This window comes from Salvelinus namaycush, chromosome 14, assembly GCF_016432855.1.
Source record: "Salvelinus namaycush isolate Seneca chromosome 14, SaNama_1.0, whole genome shotgun sequence".
NCBI lineage: Eukaryota > Metazoa > Chordata > Actinopteri > Salmoniformes > Salmonidae > Salvelinus > Salvelinus namaycush.
In genome coordinates this window covers 8662923-8685956 of record NC_052320.1, presented here as the reverse complement: position 1 = coordinate 8685956, position 23034 = coordinate 8662923, and the positions used below count along the sequence as shown (strand labels likewise).

General features: G+C 44.3%; 1 protein-coding gene across 2 annotated transcripts in view; it reads left to right on the top strand.

Annotated features, from left to right (window-relative positions):
• Positions 1 to 23034, top strand: part of LOC120059091 (adenylate cyclase type 6-like) — a 135518-nt gene that overhangs the window by 3290 nt on the left and 109194 nt on the right. The window contains exons 2-3 of one of the 2 annotated variants that reach the window (XM_039007889.1): positions 5409 to 5572; positions 7974 to 8916. In XM_039007889.1, coding sequence (XP_038863817.1) covers positions 7975 to 8916 — 942 coding nt within the window. In that variant the 5' untranslated portion in view covers positions 5409 to 5572; position 7974. Of the gene's footprint in view, positions 1 to 5408; positions 5573 to 7970; positions 8917 to 23034 lie in introns of both variants that reach the window. The other variant, XM_039007888.1, reaches the window with a different exon arrangement.

The window sequence follows — 23034 nt, the reverse complement described above, 5'->3', positions numbered from 1 at the left end:
AGATCCTCCCTGACTGTTGTTGTTGTTCTACAGATCCTCCCTGACTGTTGTTGTTGTTGTTCTACAGATCCTCCCTGACTGTTGTTGTTGTTCTACAGATCCTCCCTGACTGTTGTTGTTGTTCTACAGATCCTCCCTGACTGTTGTTGTTGTCCTACAGATCCTCCCCAACTGTTGTTGTTGTCCTACAGATCCTCCCTGACTGTTGTTGTTGTTGTTCTACAGATCCTCCCTGACTGTTGTTGTTGTCCTACAGATCCTCCCTGACTGTTGTTGTTGTTGTTCTACAGATCCTCCCTGACTGTTGTTGTTGTCCTACAGATCCTCCCTGACTGTTGTTGTTCTACAGATCCTCCCTGACTGTTGTTGTTGTTGTTGTTGTTCTACAGATCCTCCCTGACTGTTGTTGTTGTTCTACAGATCCTCCCTGACTGTTGTTGTTGTTGTTGTCCTACAGATCCTCCCTGACTGTTGTTGTTGTTGTTGTCCTACAGATCCTCCCTGACTGTTGTTGTTGTTCTACAGATCCTCCCTGACTGTTGTTGTTGTTGTTCTACAGATCCTCCCTGACTGTTGTTGTTGTTCTACAGATCCTCCCTGACTGTTGTTGTTGTTGTTGTTCTACAGATCCTCCCTGACTGTTGTTGTTGTTGTCCTACAGATCCTCCCTGACTGTTGTTGTTGTTGTTCTACAGATCCTCCCTGACTGTTGTTGTTGTTGTTGTCCTACAGATCCTCCCTGACTGTTGTTGTTGTTGTTGTTCTACAGATCCTCCCTGACTGTTGTTGTTGTTCTACAGATCCTCCCTGACTGTTGTTGTTGTTCTACAGATCCTCCCTGACTGTTGTTGTTGTTGTTCTACAGATCCTCCCTGACTGTTGTTGTTGTTCTACAGATCCTCCCTGACTGTTGTTGTTGTCCTACAGATCCTCCCCAACTGTTGTTGTTGTCCTACAGATCCTCCCTGACTGTTGTTGTTGTTGTTCTACAGATCCTCCCTGACTGTTGTTGTTGTCCTACAGATCCTCCCTGACTGTTGTTGTTGTTGTTCTACAGATCCTCCCTGACTGTTGTTGTTGTCCTACAGATCCTCCCTGACTGTTGTTGTTGTTGTTCTACAGATCCTCCCTGACTGTTGTTGTTGTTGTTCTACAGATCCTCCCTGACTGTTGTTGTTGTCCTACAGATCCTCCCTGACTGTTGTTGTTGTTGTTCTACAGATCCTCCCTGACTGTTGTTGTTGTCCTACAGATCCTCCCTGACTGTTGTTGTTGTTGTTCTACAGATCCTCCCTGACTGTTGTTGTTGTTGTTGTTCTACAGATCCTCCCTGACTGTTGTTGTTGTTGTTGTTCTACAGATCCTCCCTGACTGTTGTTGTTGTTGTTGTTCTACAGATCCTCCCTGACTGTTGTTGTTGTTGTCCTACAGATCCTCCCTGACTGTTGTTGTTGTTCTACAGATCCTCCCTGACTGTTGTTGTTGTTCTACAGATCCTCCCTGACTGTTGTTGTTGTTGTCCTACAGATCCTCCCTGACTGTTGTTGTTGTTGTTCTACAGATCCTCCCTGACTGTTGTTGTTGTTCTACAGATCCTCCCTGACTGTTGTTGTTGTTGTTCTACAGATCCTCCCTGACTGTTGTTGTTGTTGTCCTACAGATCCTCCCTGACTGTTGTTGTTGTTGTCCTACAGATCCTCCCTGACTGTTGTTGTTGTCCTACAGATTCTCCCTGACTGTTGTTGTTGTTGTTCTACAGATCCTCCCTGACTGTTGTTGTTGTTCTACAGATCCTCCCTGACTGTTGTTGTTGTTGTCCTACAGATCCTCCCTGACTGTTGTTGTTGTTGTCCTACAGATCCTCCCTGACTGTTGTTGTTGTTGTCCTACAGATCCTCCCTGACTGTTGTTGTTGTTGTCCTACAGATCCTCCCTGACTGTTGTTGTTGTTGTCCTACAGATCCTCCCTGACTGTTGTTGTTGTTGTCCTACAGATCCTCCCTGACTGTTGTTGTTGTTGTCCTACAGATCCTCCCTGACTGTTGTTGTTGTCCTACAGATCCTCCCTGACTGTTGTTGTTGTTCTACAGATCCTCCCTGACTGTTGTTGTTGTTCTACAGATCCTCCCTGACTGTTGTTGTTGTTGTCCTACAGATCCTCCCTGACTGTTGTTGTTGTTGTCCTACAGATCCTCCCTGACTGTTGTTGTTGTTGTTCTACAGATCCTCCCTGACTGTTGTTGTTGTTCTACAGATCCTCCCTGACTGTTGTTGTTGTTCTACAGATCCTCCCTGACTGTTGTTGTTGTTCTACAGATCCTCCCTGACTGTTGTTGTTGTTGTCCTACAGATCCTCCCTGACTGTTGTTGTTGTTGTCCTACAGATCCTCCCTGACTGTTGTTGTTGTTGTTCTACAGATCCTCCCTGACTGTTGTTGTTGTTCTACAGATCCTCCCTGACTGTTGTTGTTGTTCTACAGATCCTCCCTGACTGTTGTTGTTGTTGTCCTACAGATCCTCCCTGACTGTTGTTGTTGTTGTTCTACAGATCCTCCCTGACTGTTGTTTTTGTTGTTCTACAGATCCTCCCTGACTGTTGTTGTTGTTGTTCTACAGATCCTCCCTGACTGTTGTTGTTGTTGTCCTACAGATCCTCCCTGACTGTTGTTGTTGTTGTTCTACAGATCCTCCCTGACTGTTGTTGTTGTTCTACAGATCCTCCCTGACTGTTGTTGTTGTTCTACAGATCCTCCCTGACTGTTGTTGTTGTTGTTCTACAGATCCTCCCTGACTGTTGTTGTTGTTGTTCTACAGATCCTCCCTGACTGTTGTTGTTGTTGTTCTACAGATCCTCCCTGACTGTTGTTGTTGTTGTTCTACAGATCCTCCCTGACTGTTGTTATTCTACGTACCCTCATGTTCATCTCCCTGACTGTTGCTGTAAAAGCTAATTTCATGCTATTCTACACATTATGCCATGGGGTGGAGAGAAATGTTTGCAGTTTTTAATATGATATCTGACTGAGACTGACTAACAAAATCATTTGGGGCCCCCCGGCCAGTAATTCGATTATGATTACTAAGTTTAGATAGCTGGCCGCTAGCCTGACTTACCAATCTAAAAAACGGTAGTGCTTCATGGGCTAATAGAGTCACTGTTAGTAGCTAGGTTTCCATCCAATTGGCGACAGATTTTCATGCGAATATTCTAAAATCTGCATGAAAACAATATGTACATTTTCTCACCAGAGATGTTTCCATCAAATTGACTTGTTGCTGATAAAAGGCTGTGTGTAATGACGTGGTGCACATAAAAAAACAATGTTTTGGCGTTCTAATTCCCATGTACTGAATAAAAAAAGTACAAGTTAAATGGGTTTCCATGGCATTTTCAACTCTACTGATGGTTTTGTCACAACAAAAGGTTGTGTTTTATAGCGAGCGCTCCCAGTCCGGTATTACCACATGCTCTCTAGCCAACAGCACGCAGATAAATACAGCATGATAGAGCACACGTAGAGCCTACATGATCAGATTATTATTGACAAAAGACTGTCGTCTTGTTATTTGTCAAATGGTACCCAAGCAACAATGATGATGTCACCAGAATCAGACCCTGGATATTTATTGGAAAGGAGCGCATCACCTTGCACTTTCACCACCCTGTGAAGTTCAACATAATCGATTTCATCTGTAGCATAATAAACTGCATGCTTTCCTGACGAGTCGTAGTGGGAGGACCACACAACATGTCATTACGTGACTCCAAGTTTACTTTGATATGATGGTTATTATATCAATATGATGGTTATTATATCAATATGATGGTTATTATATCAATATGATGGTTATTATATCAATATGATGGTTATTACATCAATATGATGGTTATTATATCAATATGATGGTTATTACATCAATATGATGGTTATTATATCAATATGATGGTTATTATATCAATATTTGGGCATAAAAGCGTTTCCACCAACATTTCTCGCATAATTAATTTTACAGACACAAAAAGGTCCCATCTTGTGGAGCGTATTTTGTTTTGTCGCCATTTGGGAAGTTTACCGACATTTATTATTGTTGCCGACAGTACTTTACTCAACTCAAAAGGTTGGATGGAAACCTGGGTAGGGATTGACATAACAAGATAAACTGTTGATGCACAACACAATTTTGGAATTTTGAATTATTTTACTGTATTTTACTATTTTAACTTTCAACAGTAAGTTAAAAAGTAAAAAAATAAACAAAAAATATGTTAAATTGATCCGAGGGGCTTCAGAAGGAGGGTCGTGGGGCGCCAGCTGCCCATTCCTGTTATATTCCAATGTCCTTGACATGTGCTGAATGCAGCCATAACTCAGCTTGACTGCCTGTGTGTGTCCCAAATGGCAGCCAATTCCCTACAATAGTGCAGTACTTTTGATCAGAGCCCTACGGGCCACAATCTAAAGGAGTGCACAATATAGGGAATAGGGTCCCATATGGGATACGGGGTGTGAGTCATCAGGGCTAATGGGGGACAGGAAACATGCACAATTTAATCTGGAGTGGAGGGCTCTTCATCTCGTGTGTGTGTGTGTGTGTGTGTGTGTGTGTGTGTGTGTGTGTGTGTGTGTGTGTGTGTGTGTGTGTGTGTGTGTGTGTGTGTGTGTGTGTGTGTGTGTGTGTGTGTGTGTGTGTGTGTGCACGTACTTACTGTGTGTGTGTGTGTTTCATCTGTGATGACTGCTAAATGCCCACTCATAGGGCCTTTGTTCTCTAATAGGGCAAGCTCAACCCTGCCCTGATGTTATGGGGAGATTGCTATAATATAACTACACTAACTACACTGAAAGGATATGGATGGTTGGAAAGCTAGTTTCCACAAATGTTATGGAAATCCAAACAGCACTAGAAGAAGTGTATTTGGAATGGACCATATTGAATTCCAGTGATAGGCTTCGGGCGATCTATCTACATGGTTGATGTACAGTGCACTGAATAGCATGATGATTAGCAGTCACACTTCAGCATCTGCAAACAGAAACATTTGCATCTGAAGCCTCTCTCTGGGTGGGGGTGGAATGGGATCAGGTGGTGACGGAGAGGATGAATGACTATAAATTCACTTTGACAATATGGCTCATCTCTTTTATTGATTAGTGCAAATACACTGCTACACTTTGAGTTAGAGTTTGCTATTGGCTGGCTGCACAGTCCTTCCATTTACTAAAAAACAGCTGAAATACAACTGGAAATCTTTCTGGGTAACACTGCATTAAGTTGCTCTTATAAGTTTAGGGTTATTTTCTGTAATTACACGAGGAATAAGTTATACCTTAGTGTTCAGAGTCCAGGTCTGGTGGTCTTCAGAGGCAGGAAGTGATGTAATGACACTGTGTTTGTTTGTTTGTTAGTTTGTTTGGCAAAGGTGCAGCTCCAAGCTCCAAGGCAGACAGACACACCGCCTTTACAGGAAGGTAGACACACCTACCCCTGGCCAGTTTGATCCCGTTGTGTGTGCAAATGAGTGGCCTGGCTGAAGAGCGCAGCGTTGGTACACACCACAGAGCCCACACAGGTCAGTGGACTCTATACCTATAGGCCTAAAGTACATGTGAATGAAGATGCTAAGAATGAACTGGATGATCAACAGAGAAGAAGAGACATGTCTTCCATTGCAATAGCATTGAAACCGAGCTCAGATGTCAAGTCTGTCCCTAACGGTGTATTGATTCCACCCTGTCTTTCCCTAACGGTGTATTGATGACCACCCTGTCTGTCCCTAACGGTGTGTTGATTCCACCCTGTCTGTCCCTAACGGTGTATTGATGACCACCCTGTCTGTCCCTAACGGTGTGTTGATTCCACCCTGTCTGTCCCTAACGGTATATTGATTCCACCCTGTCTGTCCCTAACGGTGTATTGATGACCACCCTGTCTGTCCCTAACGGTGTGTTGATTCCACCCTGTCTGTCCCTAACGGTGTATTGATTCCACCCTGTCTGTCCCTAACGGTGTGTTGATTCCACCCTGTCTGTCCCTAACGGTGTGTTGATTCCACCCTGTCTGTCCCTAACGGTGTATTGATTCCACCCTGTCTGTCCCTAACGGTGTGTTGATGACCACCCTGTCTGTCCCTAACGGTGTATTGATGACCACCCTGTCTGTCCCTAACGGTGTGTTGATGACCACCCTGTCTGTCCCTAACGGTGTATTGATTCCACCCTGTCTGTCCCTAACGGTGTGTTGATTCCACCCTGTCTGTCCCTAACGGTGTATTGATTCCACCCTGTCTGTCCCTAACGGTGTGTTGATTCCACCCTGTCTGTCCCTAACGGTGTATTGATGACCACCCTGTCTGTCCCTAACGGTGTATTGATTCCACCCTGTCTGTCCCTAACGGTGTATTGATGACCACCCTGTCTGTCCCTAATGGTGTATTGATGACCACCCTGTCTGTCTGTCTGTCTCTAACGTTGTGTTGATTCCACCCTGTCTGTCTCTAACGGTGTATTGATTCCACCATGTCTGTCCCTAACGGTGTATTGATTCCACCCTGTCTGTCCCTAACAGTGTATTGATTCCACCCTGTCTGTCCCTAACGGTGTATTGATGACCACCCTGTCTGTCCCTAACGGTGTATTGATTCCACCCTGTCTGTCCCTAACGGTGTATTGATTCCACCCTGTCTGTCCCTAACGGTGTATTGATTCCACCCTGTCTGTCCCTAACGGTGTATTGATGACCACCCTGTCTGTCCCTAACGGTGTATTGATTCCACCCTGTCTGTCCCTAACGGTGTATTGATTCCACCCTGTCTGTCTCTAACGGTGTGTTGATTCCACCATGTCTGTCCCTAACGGTGTATTGATTCCACCATGTCTGTCCCTAACGGTGTATTGATTCCTGCCTGTCTGTCCCTAATGGTGTATTGATTCCACCCTGTCCGTCCCTAACGGTGTATTGATGACCACCCTGTCTGTCCCTAACGGTGTATTGATTCCACCATGTCTGTCCCTAACGGTGTATTGATTCCTGCCTGTCTGTCCCTAACGGTGTATTGATTCCACCCTGTCCGTCCCTAATGGTGTATTGATTCCACCATGTCTGTCCCTAACGGTGTATTGATTCCACCCTGTCTGTCTCTAACGGTGTGTTGATTCCACCATGTCTGTCCCTAACGGTGTATTGATTCCTGCCTGTCTGTCCCTAACGGTGTATTGATTCCACCCTGTCCGTCCCTAACGGTGTATTGATGACCACCCTGTGTGTGCCTAACGGTGTATTGATTCCACCCTGTCTGTCCCTAACGGTGTATTGATTCCACCCTGTCTGTCCCTAACGGTGTATTGATGACCACCCTGTCTGTCTGTCTCTAACGGTGTGTTGATTCCACCCTGTCTGTCTCTAACGGTGTATTGATTCCACCCTGTCTGTCCCTAACGGTGTATTGATGACCACCCTGTCTGTCCCTAACGGTGTATTGATTCCACCATGTCTGTCCCTAACGGTGTATTGATTCCACCATGTCTGTCCCTAACGGTGTATTGATGACCACCCTGTCTGTCCCTAACGGTGTATTGATTCCACCATGTCTGTCCCTAACGGTGTATTGATTCCACCATGTCTGTCCCTAACGGTGTATTGATGACCACCCTGTCTGTCCCTAACGGTGTATTGATTCCACCATGTCTGTCCCTAACGGTGTATTGATGACCACCATGTCTGTCCCTAACGGTATATTGATTCCACCCTGTCTGTCCCTAACGGTGTGTTGATTCCACCCTGTCTGTCCCTAACGGTGTATTGATTCCACCCTGTCTGTCCCTAACGGTGTGTTGATTCCACCCTGTCTGTCCCTAACGGTGTATTGATGACCGCCCTGTCTGTGCCTAACAGTGTATTGATGACTGCCCTGTCTGTCCTTGTCTGCATATTGTTGACCTGCTAACCCTAATCTGTCTCTGTTGTCCCAGTAGGATGTCGTGGGTCAGAGGCTTCTTCGTAGCCAGAGTGGACGAGCGAAAGACCGCGTGGGGGGAGCGCAATGGCAGCAAGTCCAACAAGAGGAAGGACTGTGGCTCAGGGTCGTCTCTCTGCAACCCCCGCTACATGAGCTGCCTGCGGGAAGCTGAGGACCTGGATCCACCATCTCACACCCCCCAGCACTACCACTGTGGTGGAGGGGGCGCGGGGCCCAGCGGAGGAGGTAACTTTGGAATGCGCTGCGTCTGGCAGGAGGACCACTATGGGAAACGGACCGGGGCTGCGGGAGACCTGGGGTTAAAGGCTGTGGATCTGGGGTTCGACGACGGAGACCTGAGAGGGAGGAGAGGTCCAGGGGGGGAGGATTTGGGGGAAGGAACAGGGGAGGACGGAGGAACTTGTGAAGCCTTGACAGCCGCTGAGTGCTGGATGTGTATGGTACGGGTGTTCCAGTCCAAGACGTTCACCTCAGCCAAACTAGAGCGTCTGTACCAGCGCTACTTCTTCAGGCTCAACCAGAGCTCTCTGACTATGCTGATGGGTGTCCTTGTCATAGTCTGTGGCGTCATGCTAGCATTCCACTGTGTCCACGCTCCACCCGACGTAGCCTACGCCTCGGTGCTCTCCGTGGCCATGGCCCTCTTCCTGTCCATGATGGTGGTGTGCAACAGGAACAGCTTCCACCAGGACTACATGTGGATCGTCAGCTACCTGGTTATCGGGGTGCTACTAGTGGTCCAGGTGTTCGGGGTGTTGATGGTTGCCCCCCGGAGCGCCTCTGAGGGGATCTGGTGGTCCGTGTTCTTTGTGTACATTATCTATACACTGTTGCCAGTGAGGATGAGAGCTGCAGTGCTGAGTGGAGGGGTACTGTCTACCATACACCTCATCACCGCATGGCAACTCAACCAGGACGATGTCTTCCTATGGAAACAGGTAGGACTCTACTGTCAACATGATATGGTACCATACAACGTTGTTGGAAACAGGTAGGACTCTACTGTCAACATGATATGGTACCATACAACGTTGTTGGAAACAGGTAGGACTCTACTGTCAACATGATATGGTACCATACAACGTTGTTGGAAACAGGTAGGACTCTACTGTCAACATGATATGGTACCATACAACGTTGTTGGAAATGGCTAGGATGATACTTTTCAATACAATGTCATTTGTCTAATCTGCTGGTGGCCATCTTGATAGACAGTCTTTTTATTGTCTCTCATGTGGAAATTCACTAGCCATTTGCGTACTTGCAGTAAAGTGTTGACGTTACATGGCTTTACACTATATTCAGTGCAGTTTAAGGACGTTTAGTTGAGCAGTGTCCGTATCATTTTGATGAATCGTCTTTGTCTGTGCATTGGTTGGAAATTCATCCATTCTATATGTGACTATCCATTATCTATCCAAGACTCCTTTATATATGCATGACTATCCATTATCTATCCACGACTATCCATGGCCTGAAACAACCTAATTTTCCTCCTCAGCATCAATATAATATAGGGCAAACGCTGTAGACTCAAACACACACACACACACACACACACACACACACACACACACACACACACACACACACACACACACACACACACACACACACACACACACACACACACACACACACACACACACACACACACACCTACCCTCCACTGTTCTCCCATGGTGTGGTGTCAAAGGTGCCTTGCTAAAAGTAGATAGTACCGTAAATTGTTGGCCGCCTTAAAATTAGATTTTTAATGAGGCTGTGTGTGTGTGTGTGTGTGTGTGTGTGTGTGTGTGTGTGTGTGTGTGTGTGTGTGTGTGTGTGTGTGTGTGTGTGTGTGTGTGTGTGTGTGTGTGTGTGTGTGTGTGTGTGTGTGTGTGTGTGTGTGTGTGTGTGTGTGTGTGTGTGTGTGTGTGTGTGTTTTCATCTTTAGGGCGATGATCGTCAGCTCTGTTGGGGTTTGTAGAAGGTCATCTGGGTTGAATGAGCCTCTTTAGCAGTATTATGCAGGAATATCATGATAATATAATCCAGTATCATTTATATTCAAGCCTCAATTCACTGAGACAAGGATGCCATTGTGGTTTTGTGTAAGAGGTGGGGGAATATTGTGGGGATGGGGTGTGGGGTTCTGGTAGGCCAATGGACTTGACAAAGGAACAGAACTGAATATCCATCGCTTGAAAATAGATGAAGCTAAAGAAAAATAAAAAATGTGGGTCATAATTAATAATAGATTTTTCTATTTTCTTGTTGTAAATAATTATTGCGTATGAACTGCCTATAAACATTGCTACATTGTTTGTTAAACTTTACTTACCAATGTAGATAAATACATTAACACTTTTTGTAAAATGGTTTACATTTAGTTCCTTAACGGTCTACAAGCAGTCCCTCCAATAAAGTGTTACTGACAAGTGACCACTAGCAGTAGCCTCTGATGTACACAGTCTGTCAAAACATAGTGATTACATTATGGCATTATTACGTACATTATTACATACAGTATGGCACTATTACATTATGGCATTATGGCATTATTACATAATGGCATTATGACTGTCATTATCACATCTTTACATTGTGTCATTATTACATCATGGCATTATGGCATTATTACATTAAGACTATTACATTATGGCATCATTACATACATTGTTACATACATTACTACATTATGGTATTATCACATTATTACATCATGGCATTATTACATTATGGCATTATTACTTTATGACATTATTACATACATTGCGCAGCGGTCTAAGGCACTGCATCTCAATGCTAGTGGCGTCACTACAGACCCTAGTTCGATTCCAGGCTGTATCACAACCGGCCGTGATTAAGAGTCCCATGGGGATTGACTTGCCTAGTTAAATAAAGGTAAAATAAATACATAAAATTACATTCATTATGGTATTATTACATTGTCATTATCACATTATGGCATTATCACAATATGGCATTATCACATTATCACATTGTAACATTATGGCATTATCAAATGATTACACTATCACATTATGCCATTATCACAGTGTGGCATTATCACATTGTAACATTGTGTCATTATCAAATGATTACATTATCACAATATAACATTATCACAGTATGGCATTATCACATTGTACCATTGTCATTATCAAATGATTACATTGTGGCATTATCACATTATGGCATTATCACATTATGGCATTATCACATTATGGCATAGTTACATTATGGCGTTATACCGTTGTTCCGATATTGAAATGTCCATTAGATGAGTAACATTTTTAAAACCAGCTGTCGCTCTCCACAAGTGCCTATGGGGGTAGGGGCTAGGCTAGAGGTTGATTTAGGATTGAGGGTGTCTGTGGGCTCAGTGGTTGGCTGTGTGAGGCTCGCTGCTTGGTTGGTGTTGGCAGTTGGCACCCTTCATTACAGAAAGGACAGAGGACCCGTCCCTAATGGCACCCTAATACCGATTTAGTGCACTACTTTTGACCAAAGCCCCATGGGCCCTATTGTAAAGTAGTGCACTACATAGGGAATAGAGTGCCATTTGGGATGTAACCAGATAGGGTGGCCTGGTGTGGTGATAATGGCCTCCTGATAGACTGTTAACAAGCCTGGGTTTTTAGAGGCTGGACTGACAGGCCATCCGTGGGTGTTAAACAGGCCTGGGGGAATGTACTGGCAAGGACAGGGTGCCTGAGTCCCAAATGGCATGCTATTCCCGATATAGTGCACTCATTTTGACCAGAGCCCTTGCCTGGTCAAAAGTAGTGCACTACATAGGAATTAGGGTGCTATTGGGACACAGAGACAGGGTCTCTTTTTCACAATCTATTCATGCATCCCATTCCATCTTATCCATCAGAATAAGTTCTAGTCCCATGAGCAATTAATAACAGGACCTGAGCCCTAGAGAAGGGAGAGAGAGAGCGGCTTCCACTAGTTCTCCAACACGCTTGAGTTACAGGAAACCTTTTAGCTACATACTAATATATTACAGGGACTGATAGTATTCTCTTTGATTCAGTGGTGAATGATAGTATTCCCTTTGATTCAGTGGTGAATGATAGTATTCCCTTTGATTCAGTGGTGAATGATAGTATTCCCTTTGATTCAGTGGTGAATGATAGTATTCCCTTTGATTCAGTGGTGAATGATAGTATTCTCTTTGATTCAGTGGTGAATGATAGTATTCCCTTTGATTCAGTGGTGAATGATAGTATTCTCTTTGATTCAGTGGTGAATGATAGTATTCCCTTTGATTCAGTGGTGAATGATAGTATTCCCTTTGATTCAGTGGTGAATGATAGTATTCCCTTTGATTCAGTGGTGAATGATAGTATTCCCTTTGATTCAGTGGTGAATGATAGTATTCCCTTTGATTCAGTGGTGAATGATAGTAGTATGCACAAGTTTCCTCCAAGGGTGGACAACATCTGCCTGTCAGTCTTTCTGTATTGGCCACCAGTAGGGTTGCACATGTTGGGGAATATTCAGAGGTGGAAACATTCCGTGGGAATTAACGGGAATATACGGGAATTAACGGAAATATATGCAAATGAATATTAACACCATTTAAATGTAGATGTTTTTTGCGTTGGATATATTTACCATATCATATGGAGACAGAAACAAAAACATTTTACCTTATCATAAGTAGACATAATTGCAAATGATTAAATCCTTCCAATAGAAATAAAAACATTTTAGTTATGAATTGAACTTTAATTAAATGAGTTGACTCTTCATCTGGGATGATTTCACTGAACAACAAAAGAAAGGGAATATTGAATCCCCAATGATCCATCGCATCTCCCAAAAACATTTTCAACATACATCTGTAAAATGATAGTCTTCCTCTCAGTCTCCATGTCTTCTCCCTGGACCTCCTCAATGTCCACCTCTTGAACATCAGACTCCATGTCTTCTCCCTGGACCTCCTCAATGTCCACCTCTTGAACATCAGACTCCATGTCTTCTCCCTGGACCTCCTCAATGTCCACCTCTTGAACATCAGACTCCATGTCTTCTCCCTGGACCTCCTCAATGTCCACCTCTTGAACATCAGACTCTGAGGCCTCATCTTCACTGTCACTTTCCAACCTTGTTGAGGATGGCTCGTTGTCAGGCTCAAAAAGCCTCAAATTTGCCCGGATGGCCACCGATTTTTCAACCCTTGTATTGGTCAGCCTGTTGTGTGCTTTGGTGTGTGTGTTTCCAAACAAGGACCAGTTGCGCTCTGAGGCGGCTGATGTTGGTGGGATTTGGAGGATGATGGAGGCAACAGAGGAAAGAGCCTCAGATCCACAAAGTCCTTTCCACCAGGTGGCTGATGAGATATGTTGGCACGACTGCCATATTGCATCTCCAAGTGTACTTCGCCAGACTGCCAAGAACCTTGCCCTCATCCAGGCCAAGGTGGCGAGACACGGTAGTGATGACACCATAGGCCTTGTTGATCTTTGCACCAGACAAGATGCTCTTGCCAGTTGGGGTCCAACATGTACGCCACGGCTTGTATGGGCTTCAGGCAGAAATCTTCACACTTTTTTATGTATTTCAAAACTGCAGTTTCCTCTGCTTGGAGCAACAGTGAAGTGGGCAGGACAGTACGGATTTCTTCTCTTACATCTGCAAGCAGAGTCTGTACATCAGACATGATGGCATTGTCTCCCTCAATCCGTGCAATGGCTACTGCTATAGGTTTCAGGAGTTTCAGGCTGCTTACCACTCTCACCCAAAATGCATCATCCAGGAGGATCCTTTTGATGGGTCTGTCCATATCGGCAGACTGTTATATGGCCATTTCTTGGAGAGACTCCTTCCCCTCCAGGAGACTGTCAAACATGATGACAACACCACCCCAACGGGTGTTGCTGGGCAGCTTCAATGTGGTGCTGTTATTCTTCTCACTTTGCTTGGTGAGGTAGATTGCTGCTATGACTTGATGACCCTTCACATACCTAACCATTTCCTTGGCTCTCTTGTAGAGCGTATCCATTGTTTTCAGTGCCATGATGTCCTTGAAGAGCAGATTCAATGCATGAGCAGCACAGCCAATGGGTGTGATGTGAGGGTAAGACTCCTCCACCTTAGACCAAGCAGACTTCATGTGCGCAGCATTGTCTGTCACCAGTGCAGATACCTTCTGTGGTCCAAGGTCATTGATGACTGCCTTCAGCTCATCTGCAATGTAGAGACCGGTGTGTCTGTTGTCCCTTGTGTCTGTGCTCTTGCAGAAAACCGGTTGAGGGGTGGAGATGTAGTTAATTATTTCTTGCCCACGAACATTCGACCACCCATCAGAGATTACTGCAATACAGTCTGCTTTCTCTATGATTTGCTTGACCTTCACTTGAACTCTGTTGAACTCTGGATCCAGCAAATGAGTAGATGAAGCATGTCTGGTTGGAGGGGTGTATGCTGGGCGAAGAACATTCAGAAATCTCTTCCAATACACATTGCCTGTGCGCATCAGAGGTGAACCAGTTGCATACACAGCTCGAGCAAGACATTCATCAGCATTTCTCTGACTACGTTCCTCCATTGAGTCAAAAAAACTTCTGATTCCAGGAGGACCACGAGCTGTTGCTATCGATAAGGTGTCTGATTCATCATTTTCACCTCGAATAGGAGTAGAGGGACTTTTGTCAGAGGTTGCGTGTTGTGAGCGCTGAGGGAACTTTATGCACTTGGTCAGTGCATTCCTTCTACATTAGCTGCAGTGAAACATCTCCACACATCAGATAGTGCCCGTGGCATTTTCCTGTAAAGATTAGAAACAAAATTGTTAAAAAAAATAAAAAAAATACAATTCCATGTACAGATAAATAGTTAAGCAGTTAGATTAAACAACTCCTTTGTAAGATAAATGTTTTAAAATGAAACGTGTATGTAAACAGGTGAATTATCACTCCTCAGTTAGCAGGCTCAAGCAAGCTAAAACCTACATGGTAGGTAGCAAAAACTAACTAGCAGAAATTGTTAACAAGTTAGAAATGATTTAAACACACTTTGCTGTAGGCTACTATTTACTAGTTAACAAAAAATCATGTATGTCTTATAAAATAAATTCACCCCACCCAGTATTGTAATCAAAACTTACCAGAAAACATGTAGTCCTTGACTCAGACAGTATAGTAGTGTGGACTCAATAGCATCTCATTAGTGTGCAAGATCTTGAGAATCAGCTGTACATGTGATGGAAGAATGCACTGTGCATGCAGAGGGTTGCAAGTCCATTGCATTGGGGATAGTTTAACCAAAATATGCCACAAGACCTAGAATTGCCTTATGTGTATCCCACATAAAAATGTTCACTGTTATAAGCAAATGTTTTTGATGAATTTAAGCAAAGTTCCCAAAATTCCCGGGCTTAACTTCCATGGAAAGTTTCCGACCCTTTGCAACCCTAGCCAACAGTGAGTTTGAATGTACCGTAGAGCCCCATTCACTTTAGCCAGCCTGGATGGATGGAAGGAGGGAGAGAGACAGAGGCTCTCTTTCTCTTGCCCTCTCTCTCACTCTTTCTCTCGCCCTCCCTCTCTCTCACCCTCTCTTGCTCTTTGCTCTCTCTTTCTCTCTCTTTCTGTTTCTCTCTCTTTGTCTCTCTTTCTCCCTCTCTCTTTCTCTCTCGCTCTCTCTCTCTCTCTCTCTCTGCCTCTGTCTCTCTCTCTATTTCTCTCTATTTATGTCTCTCTCTTTCTGTTTCTCTCTCTTTGTCTCTCTTTCTCTCTCTCTCTTTCTCTCTCTCTCTCTCACTCTCTCTCTCTCTCTCTCTCTCTCTCTCTCTCTCTCTCTCTCTCTCTCTCTGCCTCTGTCTCTCTCTCTGTTTCTCTCTCTGTTTCTCTCTATTTCTCTCTCTATTTATGTCTCTCTCTCTTTCTCTCTGTCTCTCTCTGTCTCTCTCTATTTATGTCTCTCTCTTTCTCTCTGTCTCTCTCTGTCTCTCTCTCTCTATTTCTGTCGCTCTCTCTCTTTCTATTTCTGTCTCTCTCTGTTTCTCTCTCTCTCTCTCAATTTCAATTCAATTCGCTTTATTGGCATGACGTAACAATGTACATATTGCCAAAGCTATTTTGGATATTTACAATATAAAAATAAATAAAAATGAGAATCAAAATTGTCAACGGTACAACAGTAACAACCATAACCAAGGGTCAAAATAACCATACATTCAACAATAACAATAAGCATACAGTAGAGTACATGTGCAGGTTGATTGGTCTGTCAGACACTGTCCCTCAACTTATGGCAGGCAGCAATGTAGTGCGCTGCCAACCCACAGCTCTCTGCGTCCTCCCCCAACAGGATGGGTAGCCTATCCTCGTCAGAGAGGTCTTTGAAACCTTGAATAAGGGTTTCAAATTTGGGAAAATGACACTCTCTACTTGTTTTATATTTTTGACATTTTGTCAGGAAATGCAGCTCCGTCTCAGGTTCTGCTGTTGTGCAGTGGTTGCACAGCCTTTCCTCTACAAGGAGCCAGGTTTTCCTGTGTCTACCCGTCTCAATGGCAAGGCTGTGCTCACTGAGCCTGTACTCTGTCAAGGTTTTTCTAAGGTTTTGATCAGTAACCATGGTCAAATATTTAGCCACGGTGTACTGTCGATTTAGGGCCAGATAGCACTGCATTTTGCTCTGTGTTTGTGAGCAATGTCGTTTTGTTTTGACTGTGTTGTAATTTGGTTTATTCTGATTGATTGGATGTTCTGGTCCTGAGGCTTCAGTGTGTTAGTAGAACAGGTTTGTGAACTCAGCCCCAGGACCAGCTGGATGAGGGGACTCTTTTGTTTCTCTCTCTCTCTGTCTGTCTCCCTCTTTCTCTCTCTCTCTCTCTGTCCACTCTTTCCCTCCTTTGTCTTCCCCTGTATGCCTTATTTATATTTTCCCTCTGGAGATGGCCACAGACATGAAGTATCAGGAACCGAGAGTGATGTGGGACTGATGATTGGAGGGACAAAAGAGGTCTTTGTTAGGGACCTCCGTGACGATCGAGAGAGAGATGGAGGGATGGAGAGAGCGTGAAATTGCACGCGGCTGAAGTATCCAGCTGAAAAAGGACAGCACGTCTCTTTTCGTTCTTTGCCCCATCCCCCTTGCTCTCTCTCTGCCCCCCCCCTATCTCTCCCTCTCTGAGTCACAATGCTATTCTCCACAAAGACCCCCTTACATGGTGGCCTTTTAGTTCTTGCCCTGGCTAGGCTGAGAATGAGATTGAGCTCACGGAACTAGTGGTGATTGTTTCCAATAGATCTGTGTCCTGTTCTCTGTTCTGTGCTCGGTCTAGGAGGCTCATCTTGATTGTTCTCTGTTCTGGGCTCGTCTTGCTCGATCTAGGAGGCTCATCTTGATTGTTCTGAGCTCGCCTTGCTCGGTCTAGGAGGCTCATCTTGATTGTTCTCTGTTCTGAGCTCGTCTTGCTCGGTCTAGGAGGCTACATCTTGATTGTTCTCTCTTCTGGGCTCGTCTTGCTCGGTCTAGGAGGCAACATCTTGATTGCTCTCTGTTCTGGGCTCGTCTTGCTCGGTCTAGGAGGCTACATCTTAATTGTTCTCGGTTCTGAGCTCGTCTTGCTCGGTCTAGGAGGCTACATCTTGATTGTTCTCGGTTCTGAGCTCGTCTTGCTCGTTCTAAGAGGCTACATGTTAATTGTTCTCGGTTCTGAGCTTGTCTTGCTCGGTCTAGGAGGCTACATCTTGATTGTTCTCGGTTCTGGGCTCATCTCGCCTGGTCTAAGAAGCGACATCTTGATTGTTCTCGGTTCTGGGCTCATCTCGCCCGGTCTAAGAAGCGACATCTTGATTGTTCTAGGTTCTGGGCTCGACTCGTTCGGTCTAGGAGGCTACATCTTGATTGTTCTTGGTTCTGGGCTCCCCTCGTTCGGTCTAGGAGGCTACATCTTGATTGTTCTTGGTTCTGGGCTCCCCTCGTTCGGTCTAGGAGGCTACATCTTGATTGTTCTCGGTTCTGGGCTCATCTCGCCTGGTCTAAGAAGCGACATCTTGATTGTTCTCGGTTCTGGGCTCCCCTCGTTCGGTCTAGGAGGCTACATCTTGATTGTTCTTGGTTCTGGGCTCCCCTCGTTCGGTCTAGGAGGCTACATCTTGATTGTTCTCGGTTCTGGGCTCATCTCGCCCGGTCTAACAAGCGACCTCTTGATTGTTCTAGGTTCTGGGCTCATCTCGCCCGGTCTAAGAAGCGACATCTTGATTGTTCTAGGTTCTGGGCTCGCCTCGTTCGGTCTAGGAAGCTACATCTTGATTGTTCTTGGTTCTGGGCTCATCTCGCCTGGTCTAAGAAGCGACATCTTGATGGTTCTTCGTTCTGGGCTCCCCTCGCTCGATCTAAGAGGCGACATCTTGATTTATCCTGGCTAAACCGTGGCCTGGCTGCCACAGCTGCACCATGATGAAAGCAGACAGGCTCTCAGGAGACACACATTTGTTCTGTCTCTGTCCATTCTTCTCTGTCATGCAGAGCCTCTTTGACACTTCACACTAGTTAAGTGCCAAGGTCCAGAGGTTCTGGTGCTCTGGAAAAACTATTTAGAGAGATTGGAGGGCTCAGAATCACAAACAGGAAACGTTACTGCCATGTGTCATGCAAAAAACAGAATGACTGCTACACACTGAATAGTTGTGGCTAACTATTCATGTTTTGAAGTGTGAAACTAAATTGATATTTAGGCATATCTACATATCTACAATTTCTCTGTGCCCCCACTCACCAAATGATGTTGACCTGGCCACTGACTATGGACGGAGGTAGAAGCTGAATGTAAGGTACGACTGTGGTTAAGCTTCTGCTTCTACACGTTCCTCCTCATACATAGGTCTACATCTGATTACATCTCACTACATCTGATCTCAGTCTACACGTTCCTCCTCATACATAGGTCTACATCTGATTACATCTCACTACATCTGATCTCAGTCTACACGTTCCTCCTCATACATAGGTCTACATCTGATTACATCTCACTACATCTGATCTCAGTCTACACGTGCCTCCTCATACATAGGTCTACATCTGATCTCAGTCTACACGTTCCTCCTCATACATAGGCCTACATCTGATTACATCTGATCACAGTCTACACGTTCCTCTTCATACATAGGTCTACATCTGATCTCAGTCTACATGTTCCTCCTCATACATAGGTCTACATCTGATTACATCTCACTACACCTGATCTCAGTCTACACGTTCCTCCTCATACATAGGTCTACATCTGATCTCAGTCTACATGTTCCTCCTCATACATAGGTCTACATCTGATTACATCTGATCTCAGTCTACATGTTCCTCCTCATACATAGGTCTACATCTGATTACATCTCACTACATCTGATCTCAGTCTACACGTTCCTCCTCATACATAGGTCTACATCTGATTACATCTCACTACATCTGGTCTCAGTCTACACGTTCCTCCTCATACATAGGTCTACATCTGATTACATCTCACTACATCTGATCTCAGTCTACACGTTCCTCTTCATACATAGGTCTACATCTGATCTCAGTCTACATGTTCCTCCTCATACATAGGTCTACATCTGATTACATCTCACTACATCTGATCTCAGTCTACACGTTCCTCTTCATACATAGGTCTACATCTGATCTCAGTCTACACGTTCCTACTCATACATAGGTCTACATCTGATTACATCTCACTACATCCGATCTCAGTCTACATGTTCCTCCTCATACATAGGTCTACATCTGATTACATCTCACTACATCTGATCTCAGTCTACACGTCCCTGCTCATACATAGGTCTACATCTGATTACATCTCACTACACCTGATCTCAGTCTACACGTTCCTCCTCATACATAGGTCTACATCTGATTACATCTGATCTCAGTCTACATGTTCCTCCTCATACATAGGTCTACATCTGATTACATCTCACTACATCTGATCTCAGTCTACACGTTCCTCCTCATACATAGGTCTACATCTGATTACATCTCACTACATCTGATCTCAGTCTACATGTTCCTCCTCATACATAGGTCTACATTTGATTACATCTCACTACATCTGATCTCAGTCTACACGTTCCTCATACATAGGTCTACATCTGATTACATCTCACTACATCTGATCTCAGTCTACATGTTCCTCCTCATACATAGGTCTACATCTGATTACATCTCACTACATCTGATCTCAGTCTACACGTTCCTCCTCATACATAGGTCTACATCTGATTACATCTGATTACATCTGATCTCAGTCTACACGTTCCTCTTCATACATAGGTCTACATCTGATCTCAGTCTACACGTTCCTCTTCATACATAGGTCTACATCTGATCTCAGTCTACATGTTCCTCCTCATACATAGGTCTACATCTGATTACATCTCACTACATCTGATCTCAGTCGACATGTTAATGGTCATACATAGGTCTACATCTGATTACATCTCACTACATCTGATCTCAGTCTACACGTTCCTCTTCATACATAGGTCTACATCTGATCTCAGTCTACACGTTCCTACTCATACATAGGTCTACATCTGATTACATATCACTACATCTGATCTCAGTCTACACGTTCCTCCTCATACATAGGTCTACATCTGATTACATCTGATCACAGTCTACACGTTCCTCTTCATACATAGGTCTACATCTGATCTCAGTCTACATGTTCCTCCTCATACATAGGTCTACATCTGATTACATCTCACTACACCTGATCTCAGTCTACACGTTCCTCCTCATACATAGGTCTACATCTGATCTCAGTCTACATGTTCCTCCTCATACATAGGTCTACATCTGATTACATCTGATCTCAGTCTACATGTTCCTCCTCATACATAGGTCTACATCTGATTACATCTCACTACATCTGATCTCAGTCTACACGTTCCTCCTCATACATAGGTCTACATCTGATTACATCTCACTACATCTGATCTCAGTCTACATGTTCCTCCTCATACATAGGTCTACATTTGATTACATCTCACTACATCTGATCTCAGTCTACACGTTCCTCATACATAGGTCTACATCTGATTACATCTCACTACATCTGATCTCAGTCTACATGTTCCTCCTCATACATAGGTCTACATCTGATTACATCTCACTACATCTGATCTCAGTCTACACGTTCCTCCTCATACATAGGTCTACATCTGATTACATCTGATTACATCTGATCTCAGTCTACACGTTCCTCTTCATACATAGGTCTACATCTGATCTCAGTCTACACGTTCCTCTTCATACATAGGTCTACATCTGATCTCAGTCTACATGTTCCTCCTCATACATAGGTCTACATCTGATTACATCTCACTACATCTGATCTCAGTCGACATGTTAATGGTCATACATAGGTCTACATCTGATTACATCTCACTACATCTGATCTCAGTCTACACGTTCCTCTTCATACATAGGTCTACATCTGATCTCAGTCTACACGTTCCTACTCATACATAGGTCTACATCTGATTACATATCACTACATCTGATCTCAGTCTACACGTTCCTCCTCATACATAGGTCTACATCTGATTACATCTGATCTCAGTCTACACGTTCCTCTTCATACATAGGTCTACATCTGATCTCAGTCTACACGTTCCTCTTCATACATAGGTCTACATCTGATCTCAGTCTACATGTTCCTCCTCATACATAGGTCTACATCTGATTACATCTCACTACATCTGATCTCAGTCTACATGTTCCTCGTCATACATAGGTCTACATCTGATTACATCTCACTACATCTGATCTCAGTCTACACGTTCCTCTTCATACATAGGTCTACATCTGATCTCAGTCTACACGTTCCTACTCATACATAGGTCTACATCTGATTACATCTCACTACATCTGATCTCAGTCTACACGTTCCTCCTCATACATAGGTCTACATCTGATTACATCTCACTACATCTGATCTCAGTCTACATGTTCCTCCTCATACATAGGTCTACATCTGATCTCAGTCTACACGTTCCTCCTCATACATAGGTCTACATCTGATTACATCTCACTACATCTGATCTCAGTCTACACGTTCCTCCTCATACATAGGTCTACATCTGATTACATCTCACTACATCTGATCTCAGTCTACACGTTCCTCCTCATACATAGGTCTACATCTGATCTCAGTCTACACGTTCCTCCTCATACATAGGTCTACATCTGATTACACCTGATCTCAGCCTACATGTCAGTATTAAACGTGATTAAACGTACTCTACACAGACAGCACTACTCAGCCTGTACTCTACACAGACTGCACTACTCAGCCTGTACTCTACACAGACTGCACTACTCAGCCTGTACTCTACACAGACTGCACTACTCAGCCTGTACTCTACACAGACTGCCATACTCAGCCTGTACTCTACACATACTGTACTACTCAGCCTGTATTCTACACAGACTGCACTACTCAGCCTGTACTCTACACAGACTGCACTACTCAGCCTGTACTCTACACAGACAGCACTACTCAGCCTGTACTCTACTCAGCCTGTACTCTACACAGACTGCACTACTCAGCCTGTACTCTACACAGACTCACTACTCAGCCTGTACTCTACACAGACTGCACTACTCAGCCTGTACTCTACACAGACTGCCATACTCAGCCTGTACTCTACACAGACTGCACTACTCAGCCTGTACTCTACACAGACTGTACTCTACTCAGCCTGTACTCTACACAGACTGCACTACTCAGCCTGTACTCTACACAGACTGCACTACTCAGCCTGTACTCTACACAGACAGCACTACTCAGCCTGTACTCTACTCAGCCTGTACTCTACACAGACTGCACTACTCAGCCTGTACTCTACACAGACTCACTACTCAGCCTGTACTCTACTCAGCCTGTACTCTACACAGACTGCCATACTCAGCCTGTACTCTACACAGACTGCACTACTCAGTCCGTACTCTACACAGACCATAAACAATCAGAGCTGCAGTAGGCCTATATGCAAATAGACCATTGGCATTTTTGGATCTGTTACAGCATGAGCTGTCATGAGTAG